Below are 23,140 nucleotides of genomic sequence, written 5' to 3' on the forward strand. Positions count from 1 at the left end.
ACTAGTGTTGAAAGATATAAAATATTTCTTAGACGATCATTGACTCCAGATTAGTTTCTCTGAATACTTATTGGTAAGCCTCCAAATTAAAAAGGAAAAGTTCCTCCAAAGAAAATGACCAATACTTTCAAAATACGCACAAGTAAGGTTAATCTTAAATTAAAATCCAAAATAAGAGGCTGGACGTGGTAGCTCACCCCTAAAATCCCAGCACTTTGGGAAGCATAGGCAGGCAGATCAATTTGAGGCCAGGAGTTTGAGACCAGCCTGGCCAACATGGTGAAACCTCATCTGTACTAAAAATACAAAAAAATCAGCTGGGCGTGGAGGGGCATGTCTGTAATTCCAGCTACTCAGGAGGCTGAGGCACAAGAATTTCAGGAGGCTGAGGCGCAAGAATTGCTTGAGCCTGAAGGCAGAGGTTGCAGTGAGCCAAGACTGCACCACAGCACTTCAGCATGGGCAACAGAGTGAGACTCTGTCTCAAAATAAAATAAAATAAATAAAAATAAGAAAACCTGCAATAAGAAGGAGTTGTAATTAACATTAAAAATGCTTCTTAGTAAAAGATACTTGCAAAGCATTTGTCTCCTTAAGCTGAATACATTAAAGTTTGTGTTTTTCCTATATATTCAATCACCCACTTCTCTGAACTCCTATTTGTACTTTTACCTTGTTTTGATAATCTCCTTACTCCTATAAAAATACTGCAACAGGTAAAACTAAGTACAAACTTCAGAAGATCTAATGACAAAGCAATAGGGTTCCTAAGTTTTAGTACATTGAACAAACAAGTTTTACTATCTCCAAGCTATTACCAATGTTTTCAGAGCTAACATTTGTTCCATGTCTTCTGTTAGACAGTTTGTGATAAATATTACTATGCAGACCACGTTCTGACTACAACCTTTTTATCTTAGAGGAACCACAGCTGATACATGAATGGTAGTAGACAGAAAGTATGAATGTGTCAAAACATTCAAGGATGTATTTGCCTAGTGAAGGGTATCCTAAAATGTACTACACTATGGGATATACAGTAAAAGTTTATGTATCTGCCATATATATCTATATATATGTATGTATGTATGTGTGTACACACACACATATACATAAATATACATATATAGATACATATGCTGAGAGGAATAAATGCATATGATATAGGAAAAGAAAGACCAAATGTACCATAGAAGTTTCCAAGCTACCTTTATGCAGATGAAAAGGAATTCCCTTTTATGATAATGCAGCACCCAATTCATTAATTTGCCAGAGACTTGACATTCTAGGGAATCTCATTTTAAGCTTTAATTTCTTTTATCTTCACCTTTCTCTGCAAATGGGTGTTAAAGATCAAATATTACTTTTGCTTCCTCTTTCATTGTTGTATCACGTATCTGTCTTATAATAATAGCTGTGATGTCAAACAAATTCAAAAGAACTGGTATTCCTTAATAAATTGACAAAGCAAGTAACTTTAGTGTCAATTATTTATGTGTTCTCTGAATAAGTAAATTCCAGGGTCATTTCTCAAACTACAGAATCAAAAAGGAAAATAATTCTGCTTCCTAAAACCGCAAAATAGAACATACAGCAGAGGTCAAATTAAGGTTAATCATGTGTTCCCCAAATGTAAAAACAAAAGGAGAAATAAAAATCTCTAAGTTTACAGGTGACATTATGGCAAGACTACTCAAACATGAGATTAAAAAAGAAACCAATGAGATTTTACTGTAAAATATCTCTCATTGTTCAGGGCTAAATCACAGTATTAAACTCTCAAATCACTTCTAAAGAATAATATATATATATATATATATATAAAATCAAGGAAAGTAAATTATAATCCTATTCATTAACGAGATACTCACTGTTAGTTCATCTTCATCAGAATTGAAGAGATTATCAAGATCAGTATAAGAGACAGCCAGATCTGAGTCATAAATCAAACTTGTTGATGGAGGACGGGCATGACTAGCAGGGCGTGGAGCATCTACAAAAGTCAATCAGAAAAATAAAACTGCTACTACTGACCAAATAAGTATTATTCTGTTTAAATTAGACATATAACTTTGAGTTCATAAGGGTATTATGCAACAAGAAACTGTAATTCACTGTTTAAAGTCCAGAAAGTGTTTTTAATAGAAAAAATGTTATAAAGGTGTAAGGGGCTTATACCTTTTCCAGGAAGCTCACTATAAGGTCAGGTAATCCAAAAAATAGCTAAGTACTCTACATGTATAATTAATATATCAAATAAAAATATAAATACTATTTAGGAAAAGAGAATTAAATACACACACATATTTGCAGTTTTTTTTGAGATGGTATCTCACTCTGTCACCCACCAGGCTAGAATGCAGTGGCACCATCACACCTTACTGCAGCCTTGACCTCTCAGGCTTAAGCAATCCTCCCACCTCAGACTCCCCAGTAGCTGAGACTATAGGCATGTGACACCATGACCAGTTAATTTTTTTTTTCTCGAGTTGGGGTTCTGCCATGTTGCCCAAACTGGTCTTGAGCTCCTAGGCTCAAGCAATCTGCCTGCCTCTGCTTCTCAAAGTGCTGGGATTACAGGTGTGAGCCACCTCACCCAGCCTGTATTTTTCTCTTTTTGAAATGTAAAGGAAGAACAGAACAATGATTAAGAGGTGACTCTTGGGCCAGACTTTAATTTGAATCCCAGCTCCACCACTAAACAGTATGACCCTCGACAACTTACTTAACCTCTCTGTGCCTCAATACCAAGAACTGAATTAAATCTAATAGAATATAGGTTAATATGCTTTGCCCATTGCTAGGTGCTTAAGTCCTAAATATTCCCTCTTAGTTACTGAACTACAATTTTATTTTCCTTCCCTCCCACCCCGTTTTAGGGGAACAAATTACATGATCCCAATTCCAATGAAAATTAGGCTCCCAATATATTCCTGCACAAGAAAAACAATTTGATACATAACTGTCCAAATCATTCTCTGTCAACTGACTTGAGATAATCCTCGTTTTCAGAAAGAGAAAAGTCACTTTCCCAGGGCCTCTGTGTGTGAGTTCTAAAGATCCACTAGAGCTGTAGCTTTGAAATTTTTTTTTTTTTTTTTTTTTCTGAGATGGAGTTTCGCTCTTGTTACCCAGGCTGGAGTGCAATGGTGCGATCTCGGCTCACCGCAACCTCCGCCTCCTGGGTTCAGGCAATTCTCCTGCCTCAGCCTCCCGAGGAGCTGGGATTACAGGCACGCGCCACCATGTCCAGCTCATTTTTTGTATTTTTAGTAGAGACAGGGTTTCACCATGTTGACCAGGATGGTCTTGATCTCTTGACCTCATGATCCATCCACCCGCCTCGGCCTCCCAAAGTGCTGGGATTACAGGCTTGAGCCACCGTGCCCGGCCTATATACCACATTTTAAAAATCTAGTCATCCACTGATGGACACTTAGGTTGATTTCATATCTTGGCTACTATGAATAATACTGCAATGAACATGGAAATGCAGGTATCAGTATTAACATGCTGACTTCACATTCTCTCAATATATGTCCAGTAGCGGGACTGCTAGATCATAAGCAGTTCTATTTTCTGAAAAATTTCCATACTGTTTTCCATGATGGCTGTACAACATTTACCTTTCCCCCAACAGTGAACAAAGATTCCCATTTCTCTACATTCTTACCAACACAGTTTTCCTCTTTTTGATAATAGCCATTGTAACAGGCATGAGGTGATATCTCATTGTGGTTTTAACTTGTATTTCTCTGATGATTAGTGATGTTTAGCACTGTTTCATATACCTGTTACCCATTTGTATGTCTTTTTTGAGAAACATCTAATCAAGTCCCTTACTCAATTTTTAATTGGGCTGTTTTTTGGTTTTTGGTTTTTTTTGCTATTGACTGAGTTCCTTATGTATTTTGGATATTAACCCCTTATCAAATATACGGCTTATAAATATATTCCCCCATAGCTTGTCTCCTCACTGGGGATTTTTTCCTTTGTTGTGCAGAAGCTTTTCAGTTTGATGTAATCTCATTTTGCTGCTTGTGCTTGTGGGGTCATATCCAAAGAAGTCTTTTCCCAGATCAATGTCATGGAGCTTTTCTCCAGTTTTCTTCTAGTAGTTTTATAGTTTTGGGTCTTAGATTTAAGTTGTTAATGCATTTCGAGTTGATTTTTGTATATGATGGGAGATGAGGATCTAATTTCATTCTTCTGCATGTGAATATTCAGTTTTCTAAGCACCACTTACTGAACTGACTGTCCTTTCTCCACTGGGTGTCCTTAGCATCTCTGTTGAAATCAGTTGACCAGAAACAGGTGGATTTATTTCTGGGCTCTCTATTCTGTTCCATTGGCCTATGTGTCTTACGCCAGCATCATGCTGTCTTACTTAGAATAGCTTTGTAATAGATTCCCCGCTTCCCCGCCTTTTTTTTTTTTTTTTTTTTTTTTTTGAGATGGAGTTTTGCTCTTGTTGCCCAGGCTCGAGTGCAATGGCTGCGATCTTGGCTCACTGCAACCTCCACCTCCCAGGTTAAAGCGATTTTCCTACCTCAGCCTCCTAAATAGCTGGGATTACAGCCACATGTCACCACACTCAACTAATTTTTGTATTTTTAGTAGAAATGGGATTTCTCCATGTTGGTAAGGCTGCTCTGAAACTCCTGATCTCAGGTGATCTGCCTGCCTTGGCCTCCCAAAGTGCTGGGATTACAGGCGTGAGCTACCACGCCCAGCCTATTTTTATTTTCTAATTTTTAAAATATTTAACATTTGATTGGTGGATTGATTGGAGATGCAGTTTCACTCTTGTCACCCAGGCTGGAGTCAAATGGAGCAATCTTGGCTCACTGCAACCTCCGCCTCCCAGATTCAAGCAACTCTCCTGCCTCAGCCTCCTAAGTAGCTGGGATTACATGTATGCGCCACCACGCCCAGCTCATTTTGTATTTTTAGTAGAAATGCGGTTTTGCCATATTGACCAGGCTGGTCTCAAACTCCTGACCTCAGGTGATTCACCCACCTTGGTCTCCCGAAGTGCTGGGATTAGAGACATGAGCCACCATCCCCAGACTATGTATTTTTTTTACACTGACAGGGTCTCACTATGTTGGCCAGAGTGGTCTTGAACTCCTGGCCTCAAGCAATCCTCCCACTGTGGCCTCCCAAAGTATTAGGATTATAGGCATGGGCCATGATACCCGGCCTTGCAGCAGATTTTCAAATCAGGTAGTATGATGCCACCAATTTTGTTCTTTTTGCTCAAGATTGCTTTAGCTATTCAGAGCCTTTTGTGATTCTATACAAATTTTGGATTGTTTTTTTCTGTTACTGTGAAAAATGTCATTGGAATTTTGATAGATATTGCTCTGAATCTGTAGATCACTTTGGCAAATAATCCACATTGTTGAATATCCAAGCTACCTAGATTTTTTTTCTTATTTTTGGTTATCCAGAAACTCAATTTATTCCAAATATTAAAACTTTGTCATCAAAAAAACACACACCAGAAGATGACTTACTTTGCCCACATCAAAAGTTAAATGGATTTTGCTGTACATCGTGGTGACTAATTAACAACATATTGTATATTTTCAAATTGCTGAGAGTAGATTTTAAGTGTTCTCACCACAAAAAAAAAAAAGTAAGTATATAAGGTAATGTATACATTAAATAGCCTGATTTAGCCATTCCACTATATACATACAGTGAGATATATACATATATAGTGGAATATATATATAGTGGCATATATAGTGGAATGGCTAAATACATACACACACACACACACAAAAATAATTCCAAGTGTTTGCTCACTGAAGACCTGACAGTACTTTTAAGCTTATCGTTACAGGGGTTAGAACAGGATACTATATTTTCCTCATACCAGTCTCCACTGTTTAAATTACAATTGAAAAAATGATTTAGAATAAGCTCAACTATAATTGTGCTGTAGCACAGAATATGAGTAAAATGTAAAAAAAAAAAAGTAAATATATATATTTTGGTGTATATATATATATATATATGTATATATATATATATACACACACATACATACACACACACACCAAAACATCATGTTGTATACCATAAATGTACACAATTTTTACTTGTCAATTAAAACAAATTATTTTAAAAGTTAAATGGGTTTTATAAATGAACTACCATATTGTGTCTCGAGTTAAGTCAGACTCCGTTTTTTTTTTTTTTTTGAGACGGAGTCTTGCTCTGTTGCCTAGGCTGAAGTGCAGTGGCAAGATCTTGGCTCACTGTCATCTCCACCTCCCGGGTTCAAGCAATTCTTCTGCCTCAGCCTCCTGAGTAGCTAGAATTATAGGCATGTGTCACCACACCCAGCTAATTTTTGTATTAGTGGAGACAGGGTTTCACCATGTTGGTCAGACTGGTCTCAAACTCGTGACCTCGTGATCTGCCCTCCTTGGCTTTCAAAAGTGCTGGGATTACAGGCGTAAGCCATTGTAATCAGCCCAGACACTTTCAAAGTGGAGACTTGACCACTGTATCCCCAACTCCCAAACAGTGCCTACACATAACACGTGCTAAATATTTGTTGAATTAGTGGCCTCAGAACAGTTCTTTTAACTTGTGTGTGTGGGAAGAAAATGACAACAGAATTCCAGTAAAGCTTAATTTAGAAGTTGTGGTTTTAGATCCAAAGGACTTTATCTCATTGCATAGGTGAAAACTTTTTTAAAAAACATTTTGCTCATTTATTCCATGTCACAACACAATCATAGTTGAGCTTATTCTAAATCATTTTTCAATTTTTATTTATTTATTTTTTGAGATGGGGTCTCGCTCTGTCACCAAGGCAGGAGTGCAGTGGCACGATCTCAGCTCACTGCAACATCCGCCTCCTATGTTCAAGCAATTCTCTTGCCTCAGTCTCCCAAGTAGCTGGGATACAGGCGCCTGCCACCATGCCTGGCTAATTTTTGTATTTTCAGTAGAGACAGGGTTTCACCATGTTGGCCAGGCTGGTCTCGAACTCCTGATCTCAAGTGATCCACCCGCCTCAGCCACCCAAAGTCCTAGGATTACAAGTGTAAGCCAACATGCTTGGCCCATCTTGGCTCACCACAACCTCCACCTTCCAGGTTCATGCAATTCTCCTGCTTCAGCCTCCTGAGTAGCTGGCACTACAGACATGCACCACCATGCCTGGCTAATTTTTGTTTTGTTTTGTTTTGCTTTGAAGTAGAGACGGGGTTTCACCATGTCAGCCAGGATGGTCTCGATCTCTGGACCTCCTGATCCGCCCACCTTGGCCTCCCAAAGTGCTGGGATTACAGGCATGAGCCATCACACCCAGCCTAATTTTTGTTTTAGTAGGGATGGGTTTCACTATGTTGATCAGGCTGGTTTTGAACTCCTGACCCCAAGTGATCCACCCACCTTGGTCTCCCAAAGTGTTGGGATTACAGGTGTGAGCCACCACACCTGGACTCATTTTTCAAATAATTGAAACAATGGAGACAGGTATGAGGAGAATTTATAGTCTCCTAATTATAATCCCCATAGCTATAAGCTTCAAAGTAGTGTCAAATCTTCAGAGAGCAAACACTTGGGAGTTATTATGATGAAACAGTTTACTGTCAACCAACTGGACATCTGTATCCTTCTCCTGTTTTTTTTCCAAGTGTTTTTTTCCTGGATAGTGTAACTATACCCATGGCATAGTATAACAATAGCTTTTTCTCAATCAGTTTCCATTCAATACGTACCTTCATTCTTTTATTTCCTTTCGCATAGTTCCCAATAGGAGGGTGTGGGAAATCTATTACAGAAAACTGAGTTTTTAGTGGAAAACTACTTTTATATGTAAAAACAGCAAACAGGTTGCAACAATTCAAAACACAAATTCTATCACCTGAACTTCCTTCTTCCAATAAAAGATAACCAATAAATCTACCATTTAAGAAAAAATCCTTTTTATGAAATATAATGAATTATACAAAAAGGAATATTAGAAGTCAAACAATATTAGATCAGCCTGTAGTAACAATCCTGGAATACAGTATTTTGATTAAGAAATAAAGGTTTTTACCTTGCTTGATAGAGGGACTAAATAATGACATGGCATCTTCTTCATGTGATAACACTGTTACACTTGATGTCCCATCTTCTACCTGCAAACAAATACTGCATGTTAGGCTGAAATACATAATTTACCAACAATAAAATCTACCAATTATTGAGTGGTTATGTGTCAGGCATCCTGCTAAGTGTTTAACATACATTATCCCTGATTCTTATAGTTAACAAGATGGAGTCTTGCTCTGTCACCAGGCTGGAGTGCAGTGGTGCTATCTCAGCTCCCTGCAACCTCTGTCTCCCAGGTTGAAACCTGCCTCAGCCTCCCAAATAGCTGGGACTACAGGCATGTGCTACCATGCCCAGCTAATTTTGTATTTTTAGTTGAGACGGGGTTTTGCCATGTTGGCCAGGATGGGCTCGATCTCTAGACCTCATGACCTGCCTGCCTCAGCCTCCCAAAGTATTGAGATTACAGGCATGAACCACTGTGCCTGTAAGTATGCTTATCCTACAGACAAAAAAAGTAGAGACTCTAATGTGCCCAAAAATATGGCTGATAAGTAGTGAAAGCTGAACTTCATCCTAAATCTGTCAAACTCCAAACTCCATGTTCTTTTTTTTTTTTTTTTTTTTTCCATGAGACAGATTCTCACTCTGTCACCCAGGCTGGAGGGCAGTGGTGCAATCTTGGCATCGTAACCACCACCTTTCAAGTTCAAGATTCTTCTGCCTCATTCTCTGGAGTAGATGGAATCACAGGCGTGCACCACTACACCTGGCTAATTTTTGTATTTTTAGTAGAGATGGGGTTTTACCATGTTAGCAGGCTGATCTCAAACTCCTGACCTCAGGTAATCCACCCACCTCGGCCTCCCGAGGTGCTGGGATTACAACAAGCGTGAGCCACTGCTCCGGGACAATTCATGTTCTATTATTCTTGCAGCTTTCTCAGCTACCACTACTCTCACACTTCCAAAAAGACAAAATTTCAAGTACCTGGCACATAGTAGGGTTAAGTAAAACTTTGTGAAATTAATTCTTTGTATTAAACATACCATACAAAGAATTTTGTATAATTTCAAAAGTAAAACTTTGTAAAATTAATTCTTTGTATTAAACATATTATTGAGGGCCAGTCGTGGTGGTTCACACCTGTAATCCCAGAACTTTGGGAGGCTGATGTGGGCAGATCACCTGAGGTCGAGAGTTCAAGACCAGCCTGACCAACACGGAAAAACCCCATCTCTATTAAAAACACAAAATTAGCTGAGCATGGTGGCACATGCCTGTAATCCCAGCTACTTGGGAGGCTGAGGCGGGAGAATCGCTTGAACTGGGAAGGTGAAGTTTGCAGTGAGCCAAGACTGAACCATTGCACTGCAGCCTGCGCAACAAGAGTGAAACTCCATCTCAGGGAAAAAAAAAAAAAAAAAAAAAAGAAAAAACCCCCAAAAAAACAAAAAACATATTTTTGCATCTTTTTCATAGCTCTACATATTTCAATTTTCTTTTTTTTTCTTTTTAGATAGAGTCTTGCTCTGTCACCAGGCTGGAGTGTAGTGGCACAATTTTGGCTCACTCTAACCTCTGCCTCCCTAGTTGAAGCAATTCTCCTGCCTCAGCCTCCCAAGTAGCTGGATTACAGGTGTTAGCCACAGCGCCCAGTTAATTTTTGTAGTTTTAGTGGGGACACGGTTTCACCATCTTGGCCAGGCTGGTCTCGAACTCCTGACTTTGTGATCCACCTGCCCTGGTCTCCCAAAGTGCTGGGATTACAAGTGTGAGCCACTGTGCCTGGCCAATTTTCATATTTTGTATTTAAGACAAAATTCTTGTGTAGCACAGTTATTCTCATATATTGGACTTTTAAATTTTTAATGTAATAACTATTATCTTGCACTTCATTTTTACTTTTAGGTGTACTGTAAGTTCCTGAATCACATATTCAGAAATATCACAGTCTTTAAACTCAGTGATGTATAATGGTATTTGTAAACAACAAAATCTTTTCATTATCACAGACCAGGTATAACTGGTACCATGTGCTTGATTTACTCATTTTAAAAAAGTGTGTTTTTGTCTACGGCCACATCACCCTGAATGCACCTGATCTCGGAAGCTAAGCAGGGTTGGGCATGGTTAGTACTTGGATGGGAGACCACCTGGGAATACCGGGTGCTGTAGGCTTTTGAAAAAAAGAAAAATAAATAAAAAATTTAAAAAGTGTGTTTTTCTTTTTTTTCCTTTTAAAGAAGTGGCCTGATCTTGGCTCACTGCAACTTCAGCCTCCTGGGTTCAAGCAATTCTCCTGCCTCAGCCTCCTGAATAACTGGGATTACAGATGCATGCCACCGTATCCAGCTAAGTTTTGTGTTTTTATTAGAGACATGTTCACTATGTTGGCCAGGCTGCTCTCAGAATCCTGACCTCAGGTGATCTGCCTTCCTCGACCTCCCAAAGTGCTAGGATTACAGGCATAAGCTACTGCACCTAGCCAAAAATACATTTTTCTAAATAAATGATTACTCTTTCTATTCTAAGACAAAATAAGTGAGATAAGTGTGGTACTAACTGTGTTACTATATTCAGGGCTACAAAATCAACAGTGACCCTTTGGTGTACTGTGATTTCTCTTACCTTGTGTTTTTTTCCAGCTTCTCTCTCACTATTTTGTCTATCTTTTTTATCAGGAAAAAGGAATTCCTCATCTCCTTCAACAAATGCGTATGGATCAATTTTAGGTTCTTGTTCTGCATCAGATGCTATTGCTGAAAGATACTGATTTTTAATTTGATATTGCTGCACTAATTCATCAGAAACTTTTAAAGGTTTCTTACATTGCACCATTAACCTGCATAAAAAAATTAAAAACAAAATTATCCACATAAGTATTAAAAATTTCCAAAACAACGTAAGTATCATAAGGTTTTTATATTTACTTAAAGATTATCTAACCTGCAATCCCTTATTTCACAAAAGAGGAGGCATGGAAATATTAAATAATTTATTGAAGTCTCAAATTTAGCCATAGAGAAATTAGGCTAAAATCCAAGTTTCCTAACTATGTGATCTATCAAAATATATTGTCTTTAGGTAATTCATGGTTCTCAAGTTCTTAAGCACATTACATTGTCCAAATCCATTCCCTGAAAGGGGCTCTTAAATCTAAACTGCTCCAGTACAGTGACTCAAAGTGGGGGTTTTATAGTGAGGTAGGATACTTTGAAAACAATTTATACAATGAAAATGATTATGCATTGTTTTACTGCCATGAATAGATACAGTTTAAGTTTCAAAATTTTGAAGGGCTGATTTGTGGTTCATGAAAATAACATTATTACTATTAATCCTGGCAAGATGTTTCACAAGGGAAGGTGAAGTTTCAGTGGAAGTATCTCAGAGTTCTTTTCTAATCACATTGGCACATCAGTTTTTAAGTTTAGTCTTCTGGTTTAACACAGTGATTGAAAAATCCTTCTCTTTACTCTTCTAAAATAACCAATAAAACGGCAAGAGATGACAGAACAAGACAGAAGACAACAATGAAGTCAGAAAGATGAACTAAGTGGAAACTGACAGACTATAGAAGGCTGAAATCTAAGGACTAAAGAGAGAAGCCACAAGAAGTAAGCTGATCTGTACCAGAGAACCCTGGAAAGCATCAGGACTTTTCTCTCTCTGAAGACCAGACTGCCTGGTGGGCATGAACACAGAATCACTAGCTTCTGGTTTGTATGAGACACGTTTAGACTCTTAAAGTCCTGTTCTCTCAGGTTTACAAAGCTAATGTTCTCAAGCTATCAGTAGCTAGCAGCCAAGTCAGATCATGTTCAGAATCTTGCAATGACTATTTCACTCCGAGAAAAAAACCAAAGTCCTTATATCATCCTATGAAAACCTTCCATCATCTTGTTGTTTTCCTCTCCAAGTGCATCTTCTACGATTCTAGTCCTCTCTTAGACTGCTTCCAAGGGCTTCCTTTAGGTTCTTCAATGGGTTCCAGACCCATTCCTGGCTATTTCTTTTATTGGGAATATTCTTCCAAATAACTGCATGGCCAACTCACTCACTTCCTTAAAGTCTTTCTTTAAATGTCAACTCTCTCTGAGACCAAAACTACCTTATTTTAAATAGCAATATGCCCAACTGCCTCAAAAATAATCCCCCTTACCCTGCTCTATTTTCCTCCATAGCACTTATCTTTTAACACATTACATAATTTATTATGTTCATAGTTGACTGTCACTCACACTAGAATATAAAAGCTCTACAAGGACAGGGATCTTATCTTTGTTCACTGACTTAGCACAGATGCCTAGACTGCCTACATACCATAATACTTGGTAATGAATAAATGAAATCTAAAAGTCATAGACTGAGATGTTTGTGCATTAGTACTACTAAAATACAGTATCTTAAACTTTGAAATGAACAATTTTTACATACTAGAAAGTACCAATGCCAGTGCTTATCTATACTGAGTACTGAGACAAAAATTATAAGATATGTAAGGTCTGGGAGCAGTGAAGGTATTTGCAGACTGTAAATTCTTTGACTGACAGGGAAATCATATCTCATTAACATATTCACTAATGCCTAGCACTAGCAGCACTTGATCTCTTACAAACTAAGGGTAAAACAAGCCATCAAAACAAAAACTGATTTCTAAACAGGCTATAAAATATTCAAATACATATCATTATTACTCCAAATATGCCCTAGATTTATTCAAAAAACTAAAATCCCAAGCATACAAAAATTTTCTTCTGTGGGAACATAATGTTAACATACTGTCATTGGGGATATGTTTTATAATTAATCACTAGAATAGTTCTATTCTATAAACAGATGATTTTCAAGTGTAGTTTTTTTTACCTCACAACATTAGACTCTTACTGCTGGCTGAATTGTCTACAAAATATTCACTAATGCAAATCTTTTCCAAATAGTAAATCTAGCTACTTTGATATGTACTTTTCTTATTTAATACTTAAAATAATCTTTTACAATAGGAAATGAAGGGTATTATCCCTGACTTTGATGTAGAAATTACATAAAATCAAGGGCTTTGCTAAGGTCACATAGTGGCAAAGTTAGAGCTGAAAAGATTTTAAGTATTCATATTCAAATAACTATTCTCAGGGAAGAAAGTATAAGAAATCTCCCTTCCTCCAGTCTGAAAGACACTACTACTCTCTGTAGAGGTAAATAAAACAACTCTGTTGCATATTAACTTGTCCTCCTGCAGAAGTGTAAAAACCTTCACAATGTTTACATAAGCAGTTGCTAGACTACTGTGCAGTAACATTATTAAAAGGACCAATTCTACTGCACAGGGCTCTATTAAAATAAAAATTAGTAAACCAAATGCATTACCTAAATATGACTTTTTGTTATTTTATTGAATCATTCTCACAGACATTATGCGCAAATAATTTAAATGTAGTCAATTTCAAGAGTATCAAGGCACAATAAATTTAAAAATATAAATCATTTACATTATACATTCTTCTATAATTAAAGCTGACAAAAAATTAAAAATTGTTACTTTTAAGAGATGCCAGATAAAAAAACTCCAATTATCATACACTTTTATGAATGCAAATAACTTATCCTTTCCTCAAATGAACTTTCACATACAGCCAAATAATTAACTACACAGACAGTTTCAATTAGACATAAAACTACATACAGACAAACTGTGAAAGGATCAGGTACAGTCATGAATAGGAAGTATTACAAGGCCCAAAGCAAATTTAAATTATTCATTAATTGCATCTCCTTCCTTTTACTATGACAGTAACGTATTATCCTGAAACGTACTCATATAGAATTTAACATGGCTCATGGCATGGTAACATATGCTGTTATGCCTTTATTCAATAAAAATTCTTCCAGATGAGGTATGAGAGTATTTAAGGATCGACAATTATAGAAGGAGATAAGCTATAGAAGGAAAATTAAGGAACAAATGAAGGCAATAATGTCAAAATCTCCCCACTTTTTTTCTTTTTGAGACAAGGTCTTGCTCTGTCACCCAGGCTGGAGTGCAGTGGCGTGGTCTCAGCTCCCTATAACCTTCACCTCCAGAGCTCAAAGTATCCTCCCTCTTCAGTTTCCTGAGTAGCTGGCACTATAGGCATGTAACACCATACTTGGCCAGTTTTTAATTTTTTGTAGAGATAGGATCTCCCTATATTGCCCAGGCTGGTCTTGAACTCCTGGGCTCAACTGATCTTCCTGTGTTTGCCTCCCAAAGTGCTGGAATTACAGGTGTGAGTCACTGTGCTCAGCCTAAAATCTCCCACTTTTTAAAGGGTATTTTTTCTATTATGATCTCCCACATTCAGAATCAATCCTTAAACTGAGTCAAGGTCACTGTCAAAAGGAAAGCTTTATTGCATTAAAATAAAACAGCAAATAAAGAAGACTTAAAAGATTTAGAGTACAGTAAAAACAAAACAAGTTTATTTCATCACAGACTTTCTGTGAAACAAAGGCATTCAGAACTACCTTTTAGAGATCAAATAATGCATTCTGTAACTAGACACACGTATCTGGTATATTACTAATTACAACATAGGAGTTAGTTCTATTGATGAACATCATAGTTAAGATATCCTGACATACTTTGGCTAGAGAATAAAACATGTAAAGAACTATGCTCAAATACAGTTCTTTCTTTGCTCAGGGTTTAGAAAGGTTTCCCTCTGAATCAGAATAGCAGACTAAACAATGATAAATTCTTCTAAAACTAACTGCTAAACCCTTAAAAAAAAAGATATGCTTCTTGCCAGAAATTTCACTATCTTTAAAATTTATACAATTCTTAGCCTCTATCCTGAAATACATGCTATCATTAACTAACAGAGAAACTAAAAAGAATCAGAAACCAAAAAAGGATAGATATTTGCCACAAATGTCTTACATATGGATTATGCTATGTTCCACTACAACCTCTCCTTTCCTGCACGTAAATTCCAACAAATTAGAAAAGGAATTTTACTTTTTAAAAAGTCATTTGAAAGTTAAACATAAAACTGCTGCACATTAAAGTCTAAGTATAAAAAAGTACTTTGAAATGATAAATTCTGTTACTCTATACTAGTTAAGTAGCTGTCACCACCTAAAACTGCTGATTAGAAAAATCAAGAGGGCCTGGTGCAGTGGCTCACACCTGTAATTCCAGTGCTTTGGGAGGCTGAAGTAGTAGTACCCACTGAAGACCAGGAGTCAAGACCAGCCTGAACAACATAGCAAGATCCTGTCTCTACTAAAAAAAAAAAAAAAAAAAAAAAAAAGTTTTCAATTAGCCGAGCAGTGTTGTTGCATGCCTGTAGTTTTGGCTTCTTGGGAGGCTAAGGAGGATGGATCGCTTGAGCCCAGGAGTTCAAGCCTGCAGTGAGCCATGATCATGCCATATTGCTCTCTTTCACTAACCCACTATTATGGACAGTGCCACCTTTCAACAGCAATTAAAGAAAACACTTACTTATACCAAACAGAAAATGGAGTTTCACTTAACATAAGTAAAACAAAGCTTTGAATTTCTCCTACTGTAATTTTCTATAAAGGCACACACCTGTAAACATTCCACTATTATAAATCAACTAGTTCTTTATTTCTACTGATGTATTCTTATCCTTTTGCATTATGTATCTACTTTAACTGGGTTATTAACATTCCCCTCTATTAAATTTCAGACATGATCCCAACTGCCTGATGGAATCTCTCAGCAGGCACCTCAAACTGCATTCACATTTTTACAATGTACTCACATTACATACACATAGCTAAAGTCATGTAGTATAAAAAGAGATCGATGAAAAGCGTAAGTATCTCAATCTCTCTCCTTCAAGATAACAGACTATTTCTATCATCAAATTAAGGTGGAAAAAACCCTAACTATATGCCAGCAGATATGTTTGTACATATGTACTTTGTTCCTAATCTATGTAGAGATCTTCCTATATCAGCCTATATAGATTTCCTTTGCTTATTTTAGTGGATATGCCATTATTAATTAGTCAGACGTTCCTTATTTAGCAAGACCTTACTTTCATAAGGTATCAAGGCACTTCCATTTAGACATGCTACTTTTAAAAAAATCAGAAAAATTAAGTTTGGTAAGATTTAGCCTAAAGTGGGTAAAAAGAATGGTAGGAAGAAAAAAAAAAAAAAAAAAGAGTGATAGAGACACCTTCAAACCTATTGTTTCTCATTTACACCTCATGAACTAAATATGCTTGGCCTTAAACTCTCCTGTTATTCCCCTACTTTACTATTCAACTGACTGCAAAGTTCTTCAAAATACATTCCACAGCATCTGTAACATTCATACATCCCTGCTGCTTCTAATTCCCTAGTGTCAGCCTCACATCATTTTTGCATGAGCTCTTTGAACATGTCCAAACTGATCTCCTTTCATACAGACAGATCTTTTCATTTCCAGCAGCCTTTCAATAACATTACTTGGTTTTTCCAAAATCCTTATTTTCCAAAACTTGTTATTTTATCTCACTCAATACTTACAACAGTCACTCCATGATCTCAAGATAATATAGAAACTTAGGAATATCATTCTGCTATTGCATTCTATAGCCCTAAGCTTTTCAGGAATCGTTTCTCATCATGACACACCAAACTACATAAAACTGCTAAATCTTCATAAATAGAATTAAATTACTCCCCACTCTGTGTCTGTACTATATTTTATTTACAACTCTATCAGATAATATGTTATTTTTCCATTAGACTACAATTTAATTTATGGTCAAGAGTAAATTTATTTTATACACCAACAGTGCTCCAAAGCAACCTCTATAAGAGAAACTTCAGTTTTATTCAAACTGATAAAAAAAGAAATACCTTTGAAGAATATGAACTTAAAAAGAGAGATAATATTCCTAAGAAGAGATACAGAATGCAGAGAACTTGCAACAGCCCTCTAAATAACTTCATTAAAATTAATTGCTAAGCATTTAAAGGCACATTCAAAACTCAAATGAGAAAAAAATAGATGTAAACAATGACTAGGTGATAGAAATTCACCAATTTACTAATACAAACAAAGTAGGCTTCTGAATGGATTACTCTATGACTAAAAAGGTGTTTGATCATATTACATCTTTAAAATTCTAAGTGCTTCTAGAAAGAATTTAAGAAGGTTGTTTAAATGCCATCAAGGCTGGGCGCGGTGGCTCACGCCTATAATCCCAGCACTTTGGGAGACCAAGGTGGGTGGACCACGAGGTCAAGAGAACAAGACTAAAATGTATGGGAACTCTCCCCCATGAAGTCAATCAGTAAGCATGCCTGATCTTTCTAATAACCATTACTTTAGAGTTCAAATTTCTCTTGCAAATTATTCATGAAAGGCCCTCAACACTTTTAACACTTTGAGCTGGATATTTTTTTGTTGGGAGAGGAATATCCTGTGCACTGTAAGATATTTAGCAGCATCTCTAACTTCTGCTTACAAGATGCCAATAGCATACCCCAAGTTGATAACCAAAAATGTTTCTAGACATTGGCAAATGTTACCTGGGGATGGGGCTGGAGGGATATAAAATTGCCCCAGTTGGGAAATACTACACAAAACAATAATTCCAGGAAAAGGCCAGAACCATCCAAATGATTTATTTTTGTTTGTTTTTTTTTTTTTTGAGACAGAGTCTCGCTTTGTCTCCAGGTTCACAGCAACCTCCGCCTCCTCGGTTCAAGCGATTTTCCTGGCTCAGCCTCCTGAGTAGCTGGGACTACAGACATGCGCCACCACGCCCAGCTAATTTTTATATTTTTAGTAGAGACGGGGTTTTACCATGTTGGCCAGGATGGTCTTGATCTCATAACCCACCCATCTCCCAAAGTGCTGGGATTACAGGCATAAGCCACCGTGCCCAGTCCGTCTAGATGATTATTTTTAAAATCAAACTTCTAACCTACCAAGTATAGAACAATTATATTCCATGAATGCTTCTTAGTTCACACAGCAGCAAAGCCTCTGAGAGTTCACCTTCTGGGATATTTACCATATTAACTCATCTATTATCATACTATAAAAACAATGCTTATATCTAAAATTGAATTGTGGCCAGGCACAGTGGCTCACGCCTGTAATCCCAGCACTTTGGGAGGCCCAGGTGGGTGTATCACCTGAGGTCAGGAGTTCGAGACCAGCCTGACCAACATGGTGAAACCCTGTCTCTACTAATAAAAAAAATTAGCCAGATGCATGCCTGTAATCCCAGCTACTTGGAAGGCAGAGGCAGAAGAACTGCTTGAACCGATGAGGCAGAGGCTGCAGTGAGCCAAGATTGTGCCAGTGCACTCCAACCCAAGCAACGAAAGCAAAACTCCACCTCAAAAAAAAAAGTGAATAGTGACACAATACACATTTCAATAACCAGTATAACCAAAACAATTCTCAAATAAGACATAGAATTCAAATTGGTCTGGCCCCGTCGACCCACGGCCCACCACCTACCGACCCACAATCGGCCCGGCCCTCCAGTACACCATGTCTGACTCCTCCAGCGTCGCCGTTATGAAGAAAGTGGTTCAACAGCTCCGGCTGCAGGCCGGGCTCAACCGCGTAAAAGTTTCCCAAGCAGCTGCAGACTTGAAACAATTCTGTCTGCAGAATGCTCAACATGATCCTCTGCTGACTGGAGTATCTTCAAGTACAAATCCCTTCAGACCCCAGAAAGTCTGTTCCTTTTTGTAGTAAAATGAATCTTTCAAAGGTTTCCCAAACCACTTCTCATGATCCAGTGAATATTCAAGAGAGCTCCATTTGAAGCCTGTACAAAAGCTTATCCCTGCAACACTTGTGCCATAATATACAAACTTCTACTTCTGTCAGTCCTTAACATCTACCTCTCTGAATTTTCATGAATTTCTATTTCACAAGGGTAATTGTTTTATATACACTGGCAGCAGCATACAATAAAACTTAGTATGAAAGGTTAAAAAAAAAAAAGACATGGAATTCAAATTAAAACCCTTTTATTAAACTTTTTTTCCTTGTCTATTAAGTCAAAAAAAAAAAAAAATGGTGGCAAGGAATAGGCAAAGCGAGTTATTTCCTTAACTTATATAATCACGATCCAGTACCACTCTACCCCTCATGCTACTTTTCTATATTATGCTTCCTCCTTCTCATTCTTATTCAATGACAAAAATGTCAAATAATTTTAGAACAGATTTTAAGGTCAAACTGTATTAACTTCTAAGAGACCTTCATTTTACTTACAGATAGTCATGTACATGAGCAGCCAATACACTTATTTTAAGTTAGGGCTAGAATTCACAGATCTCACGAACACAATGTACCCAAAAAAACTCACTATTAAAGTTTTTAAAACCCCAAAAATTCATACCACCACATTTTTACACACAAGTACTAAGAAAGTATAACCTGGAGAGAAAGTAAGTTTTCAAATAGTATTTTAGGGCCACACTGTCATTTCATTCACCCAAATATCTGCTGAATTTCTGTTGTGTGCCTAGAATTGTTCTAAAGGGTCATGTGTATTTATGATAGAGGAATACAGCAGTAAACAAGACAGAGTCCTTGCCCTCATAGAGCTTACATTCTAATAGGGAAAAGATCATTAGCAAATACATAATATAATTTCAGATATATGCTAAGGAGAAATTAAAAGCAGTGTACAGGATAAGGCAGTCATTTGAGAGAGAGAAGAAAAACTATAGTTTAAATGGTCAGGAAAAACCTCCCCGAAAAGATAACTTTTGAGCAGCACTGACTGATAAGAAGGGATGAGAACCCCTCTTTATAACGCAATTCTAAAAGGCCATGAGGAATGAGCTTGGCTGTTTGAATAATTTATCAAGGATGCTGGTGTAGCTAAATCAGGAGACAAACAGGATACCAGCAGGTAACATGGGTGAAGAAGCAGGCAGGCAAGAGACTGCATACAATCTTACAGATCAGGAGAAAGGGGGTGAATTTTATTCTAAGGGAAACTATGGGAGGGATTTAAGCAAAAAAGTAACACAATATTTTACTTGCAATGATTACCCTCACTGCTGTGTAGAGAATACAAGTAGAATAGAAACAAGGAGACTAGTACTCTCAGGCGATAGCTGAGGCTGGCTTAGACTTACATTACATTTAACAAGCATAAGATTAAGATCTTTTAAGGCTTGTTTCTAAGACATCTAAGACTTTTTTTTTTTTTTTTTTTTTTTTTTTGGAGACAGAATCTCTCTCTGTCACCCAGGCTAGAGTGCAATGGAGCAGCCTTGGCTCACTGCAACCTCCACCTCCCAGGTTCAAGCAATTCTCCTGCCTCAGCCTCCTGAGTAGCTGGGATTACAGGTGCATGCCACCATGCCCAGCTAATTTTGTATTTTTAGTAGAGACAGGGTTTCACCATGTTGGCCAGGCTGGTCTCAAACTCCTGACCTTAGGTGATCCACCCGTCTGGGCTCCCAAAGAGCTGGGATTACAAATGTGAGCCACTGCGCCTGGCCCTAAGACATCATTTACTTTCAAGAGATCTGCTATTAAGTAAGCTCACTGTCTTCCATAATCCCTAACAGTATACTGATATCTATCAATTTAAAATCCAGATTAATTTTAATTAAAAATAAAATCATGGCTGGGCACAGTGGTTCATGTCTGTAATCCCAGCACTTTGGGAGGCTGAGGTGGACGGATCACTTGAGGTCAGCAGTTGAAGACCAGCCTGGCCAACATGGTGAAACTAGTTCTTTACTAAAAATACAAAAGCTATCTGGTTGTGGTGGCACATGCCTGTAATTCCAGCTGTTTCTGAGGCTGAGACATAAGAATTGCGTGAACCTGGGAGGCGGAAGTTTCAGTGAGCCAAGACTGCACCACTGCATTTCAGCCTGGGTGATATAGTGAGACTGTCTCAAAATAAATAAAATAAAATAAAATAATACTGAAATGCTTTTAGATCAAAGGGCCAGAAGCATGGGACTTACCTGCTAAAATGACAATAAAAGCATTTTAATTTACTAATATTTTTTAAGAGACAGGGTCTCACTGCTTCCCAGGCTGGAGTACAGTGGCTATTCACAGGTGCAATCCCACCACTATCAGCATAGGAGTTTTGACCTGCTCTATTTCCAGCCTAGGCTGGTTCACCTGTCCTCAGGCAACCTGCAGGTCACCATACTGATGCTGAACTTGATGCAGACACTCAACTGGCATAGTACACAGCAGCCCGGCACTCCTGCAATCAAGCAATCCTCCCGACTCAACCACAGCACTCAGCTAGGCATTTTAAAAGAGAATACATCTCTAACAGTAGGAAAAATGAGCGACAGGCTATAAATGGACAAGATGTTTCACTAAGTCTCAGGGAAGCTCAAAATAAGATAAAATACAGCAGAAAAAGTTCATAGCCTAGAATATGCAAAAGAAAGGATTATATAGCCCAACCATATAAACAATAGGAGAGTCTATCTGCCTGGAAAAGTTAGAAAAAAAACTGGACTTTCATCTCTAGAAAGAAATGAAAACAAAGGTTACTTTGGTTACACTGCCTATGGGGGTAGCCCTGTTCTGCAAGGAGCAGTGAAAAAAGAGGAGGAGGAGGGGGAAAAAAAAGCAGAAGGGGCAGGAAGCAGAAGAAAAACACAAATGAGAAAAAAAGCTGAAAACGGGGCAACAAGAAAGGTTTCTTTTTAAGGAAAATGAATAAACTACCTGGTGAAAGTAAGTTTAACATCCTCTTCATTCTGAAATTTTAGGAATGGTTACCTTCCCTTCCAAAAATTCCCTATCCAGTTATCATATACTGAAGTATCTGACATACACATTACATACTATTTACTGAATGAGCAAGGAGCACCAGTCAAGCTATACCTATATACAAAATTTCCAATCAGTCTATCTATTATGTCGCTCTACAATATGTACAGACAGGCCAGGCAAGGTGGCTCATGCCTATAATCCCAGTACTTTGGAAGGCCAAGGCAGACAGATGGCCTGAGGTCAGGAGTTTGTGACCAGCCTGGCCAACATGGTGAAATCCCACCTCTACTAAAAATACAAAAATTGGACAGATTTGGGGGCAGGTGCCTGTAATCCCAGCTACTTGAGAAGATGAGGCAAGAGAATCGCTTGAACCCAGGAGGCAGAGGTTTGCACTGAGTTGAGATCTCGCCACTGCAATACACAAACAACAACAACAACAACAACAGCAACAGCACCAGCAGCCAGGCTCAGTGGCTCACACCTGTAATCCCATACTTTGGGAGGCAGAGGCGGGCAAATCACTTGAGGTCAGGAGTTCGAGACCAATCTGGCCAACATGGTAAAATCCCATCTCTACTAACAATACAAAAATTAGCCAGGCATGATGGCACACACCTATAGTCCCAGCTACTTGGGAGGCTGAGGTAAGAGAACTGCTTGAACCCGGGAGGCGGAGGTTGCAGTGAGCCGAGATCACGCCACTGCACTCCAGCCTAGGAGACAGAATGAGACTCCATCTCAAAATAATAATAATAACCAGAGGTATGACAAGAAAAATCCAAGTAAAGACCAAGACCAAAATAAATTCTAGAGAAAAGGAAAATCATAGAACATCAAACAAGAGGATATTATAAAAAAACAAAAACAGAGTTGATCATGTTTTTAAAACATGAGAAACAAAAATTCAGAATTCAAGAAAGTTGAGAAGTCCCTAAGAGAACAGAGCACCATCAGAATCCTGAAAGTTTCAACAAGAATTTTTTTTTTTTTTTTTTTTTTTTTTTTTTTTTTTTGAGACAGAGTGTCGCTCTTGTTACCCAGGCTGGAGTGCAATGGCACGATCTCGGCTCACCGCAACCTCCGCCTCCTGGGTTCAAGCAATTCTCCTGCCTCAGCCTCCTGAGTAGCTGGGATTACAGGCACGCACCACCATACCCAGCTAATTTTTTGTATTTTTAGTAGAGACGGGGTTTCACCATGTTGACCAGGATGGTCTCGATCTCTCGATCTTGTGATCCACCCACCTCGGCCTCCCAAAGTGCTGGGATTACAGGCTTGAGCCACCGCGCCCGGCCTTCAACAAGAATTTTTTAAATGGAGATGGTATTA

General features: G+C 38.0%; 2 protein-coding genes and 1 pseudogene across 3 annotated transcripts in view; 2 read left to right on the forward strand and 1 right to left on the reverse strand.

Annotated features, from left to right (window-relative positions):
- Positions 1–23,140, reverse strand: part of MED13 (mediator complex subunit 13) — a 121,383-nt gene that overhangs the window by 40,971 nt on the left and 57,272 nt on the right. For both annotated transcript variants that reach the window (XM_039476325.2, XM_074388069.1), the window contains 3 exons: positions 10,696–10,909; positions 8,069–8,150; positions 1,872–1,993 (listed from right to left, as the gene is read on the reverse strand). In XM_039476325.2, coding sequence (XP_039332259.2) covers positions 1,872–1,993; positions 8,069–8,150; positions 10,696–10,909 — 418 coding nt within the window. The remainder of the gene's footprint in view (positions 1–1,871; positions 1,994–8,068; positions 8,151–10,695; positions 10,910–23,140) is intronic.
- Positions 10,137–10,245, forward strand: LOC120366930 (5S ribosomal RNA; annotated as a pseudogene).
- On the forward strand, positions 18,544–18,984 carry LOC101037908 (guanine nucleotide-binding protein G(I)/G(S)/G(O) subunit gamma-5). The gene has a single exon (XM_003929082.4). It carries the CDS (start codon positions 18,578–18,580, stop codon positions 18,782–18,784), a length of 207 nt encoding a protein of 68 aa, XP_003929131.1. The 5' UTR covers positions 18,544–18,577; the 3' UTR covers positions 18,785–18,984.

This window comes from Saimiri boliviensis, chromosome 17, assembly GCF_048565385.1.
Source record: "Saimiri boliviensis isolate mSaiBol1 chromosome 17, mSaiBol1.pri, whole genome shotgun sequence".
Classification (NCBI taxonomy): Eukaryota; Metazoa; Chordata; class Mammalia; order Primates; family Cebidae; genus Saimiri; species Saimiri boliviensis.

Coding starts and splice junctions, on each gene's coding strand:
- LOC101037908 (XM_003929082.4), top strand. CDS start 18,578: ATGTCTGACTCCTCCAGCGTCGCCGTTATGAAGAAAGTGGTTCAACAG.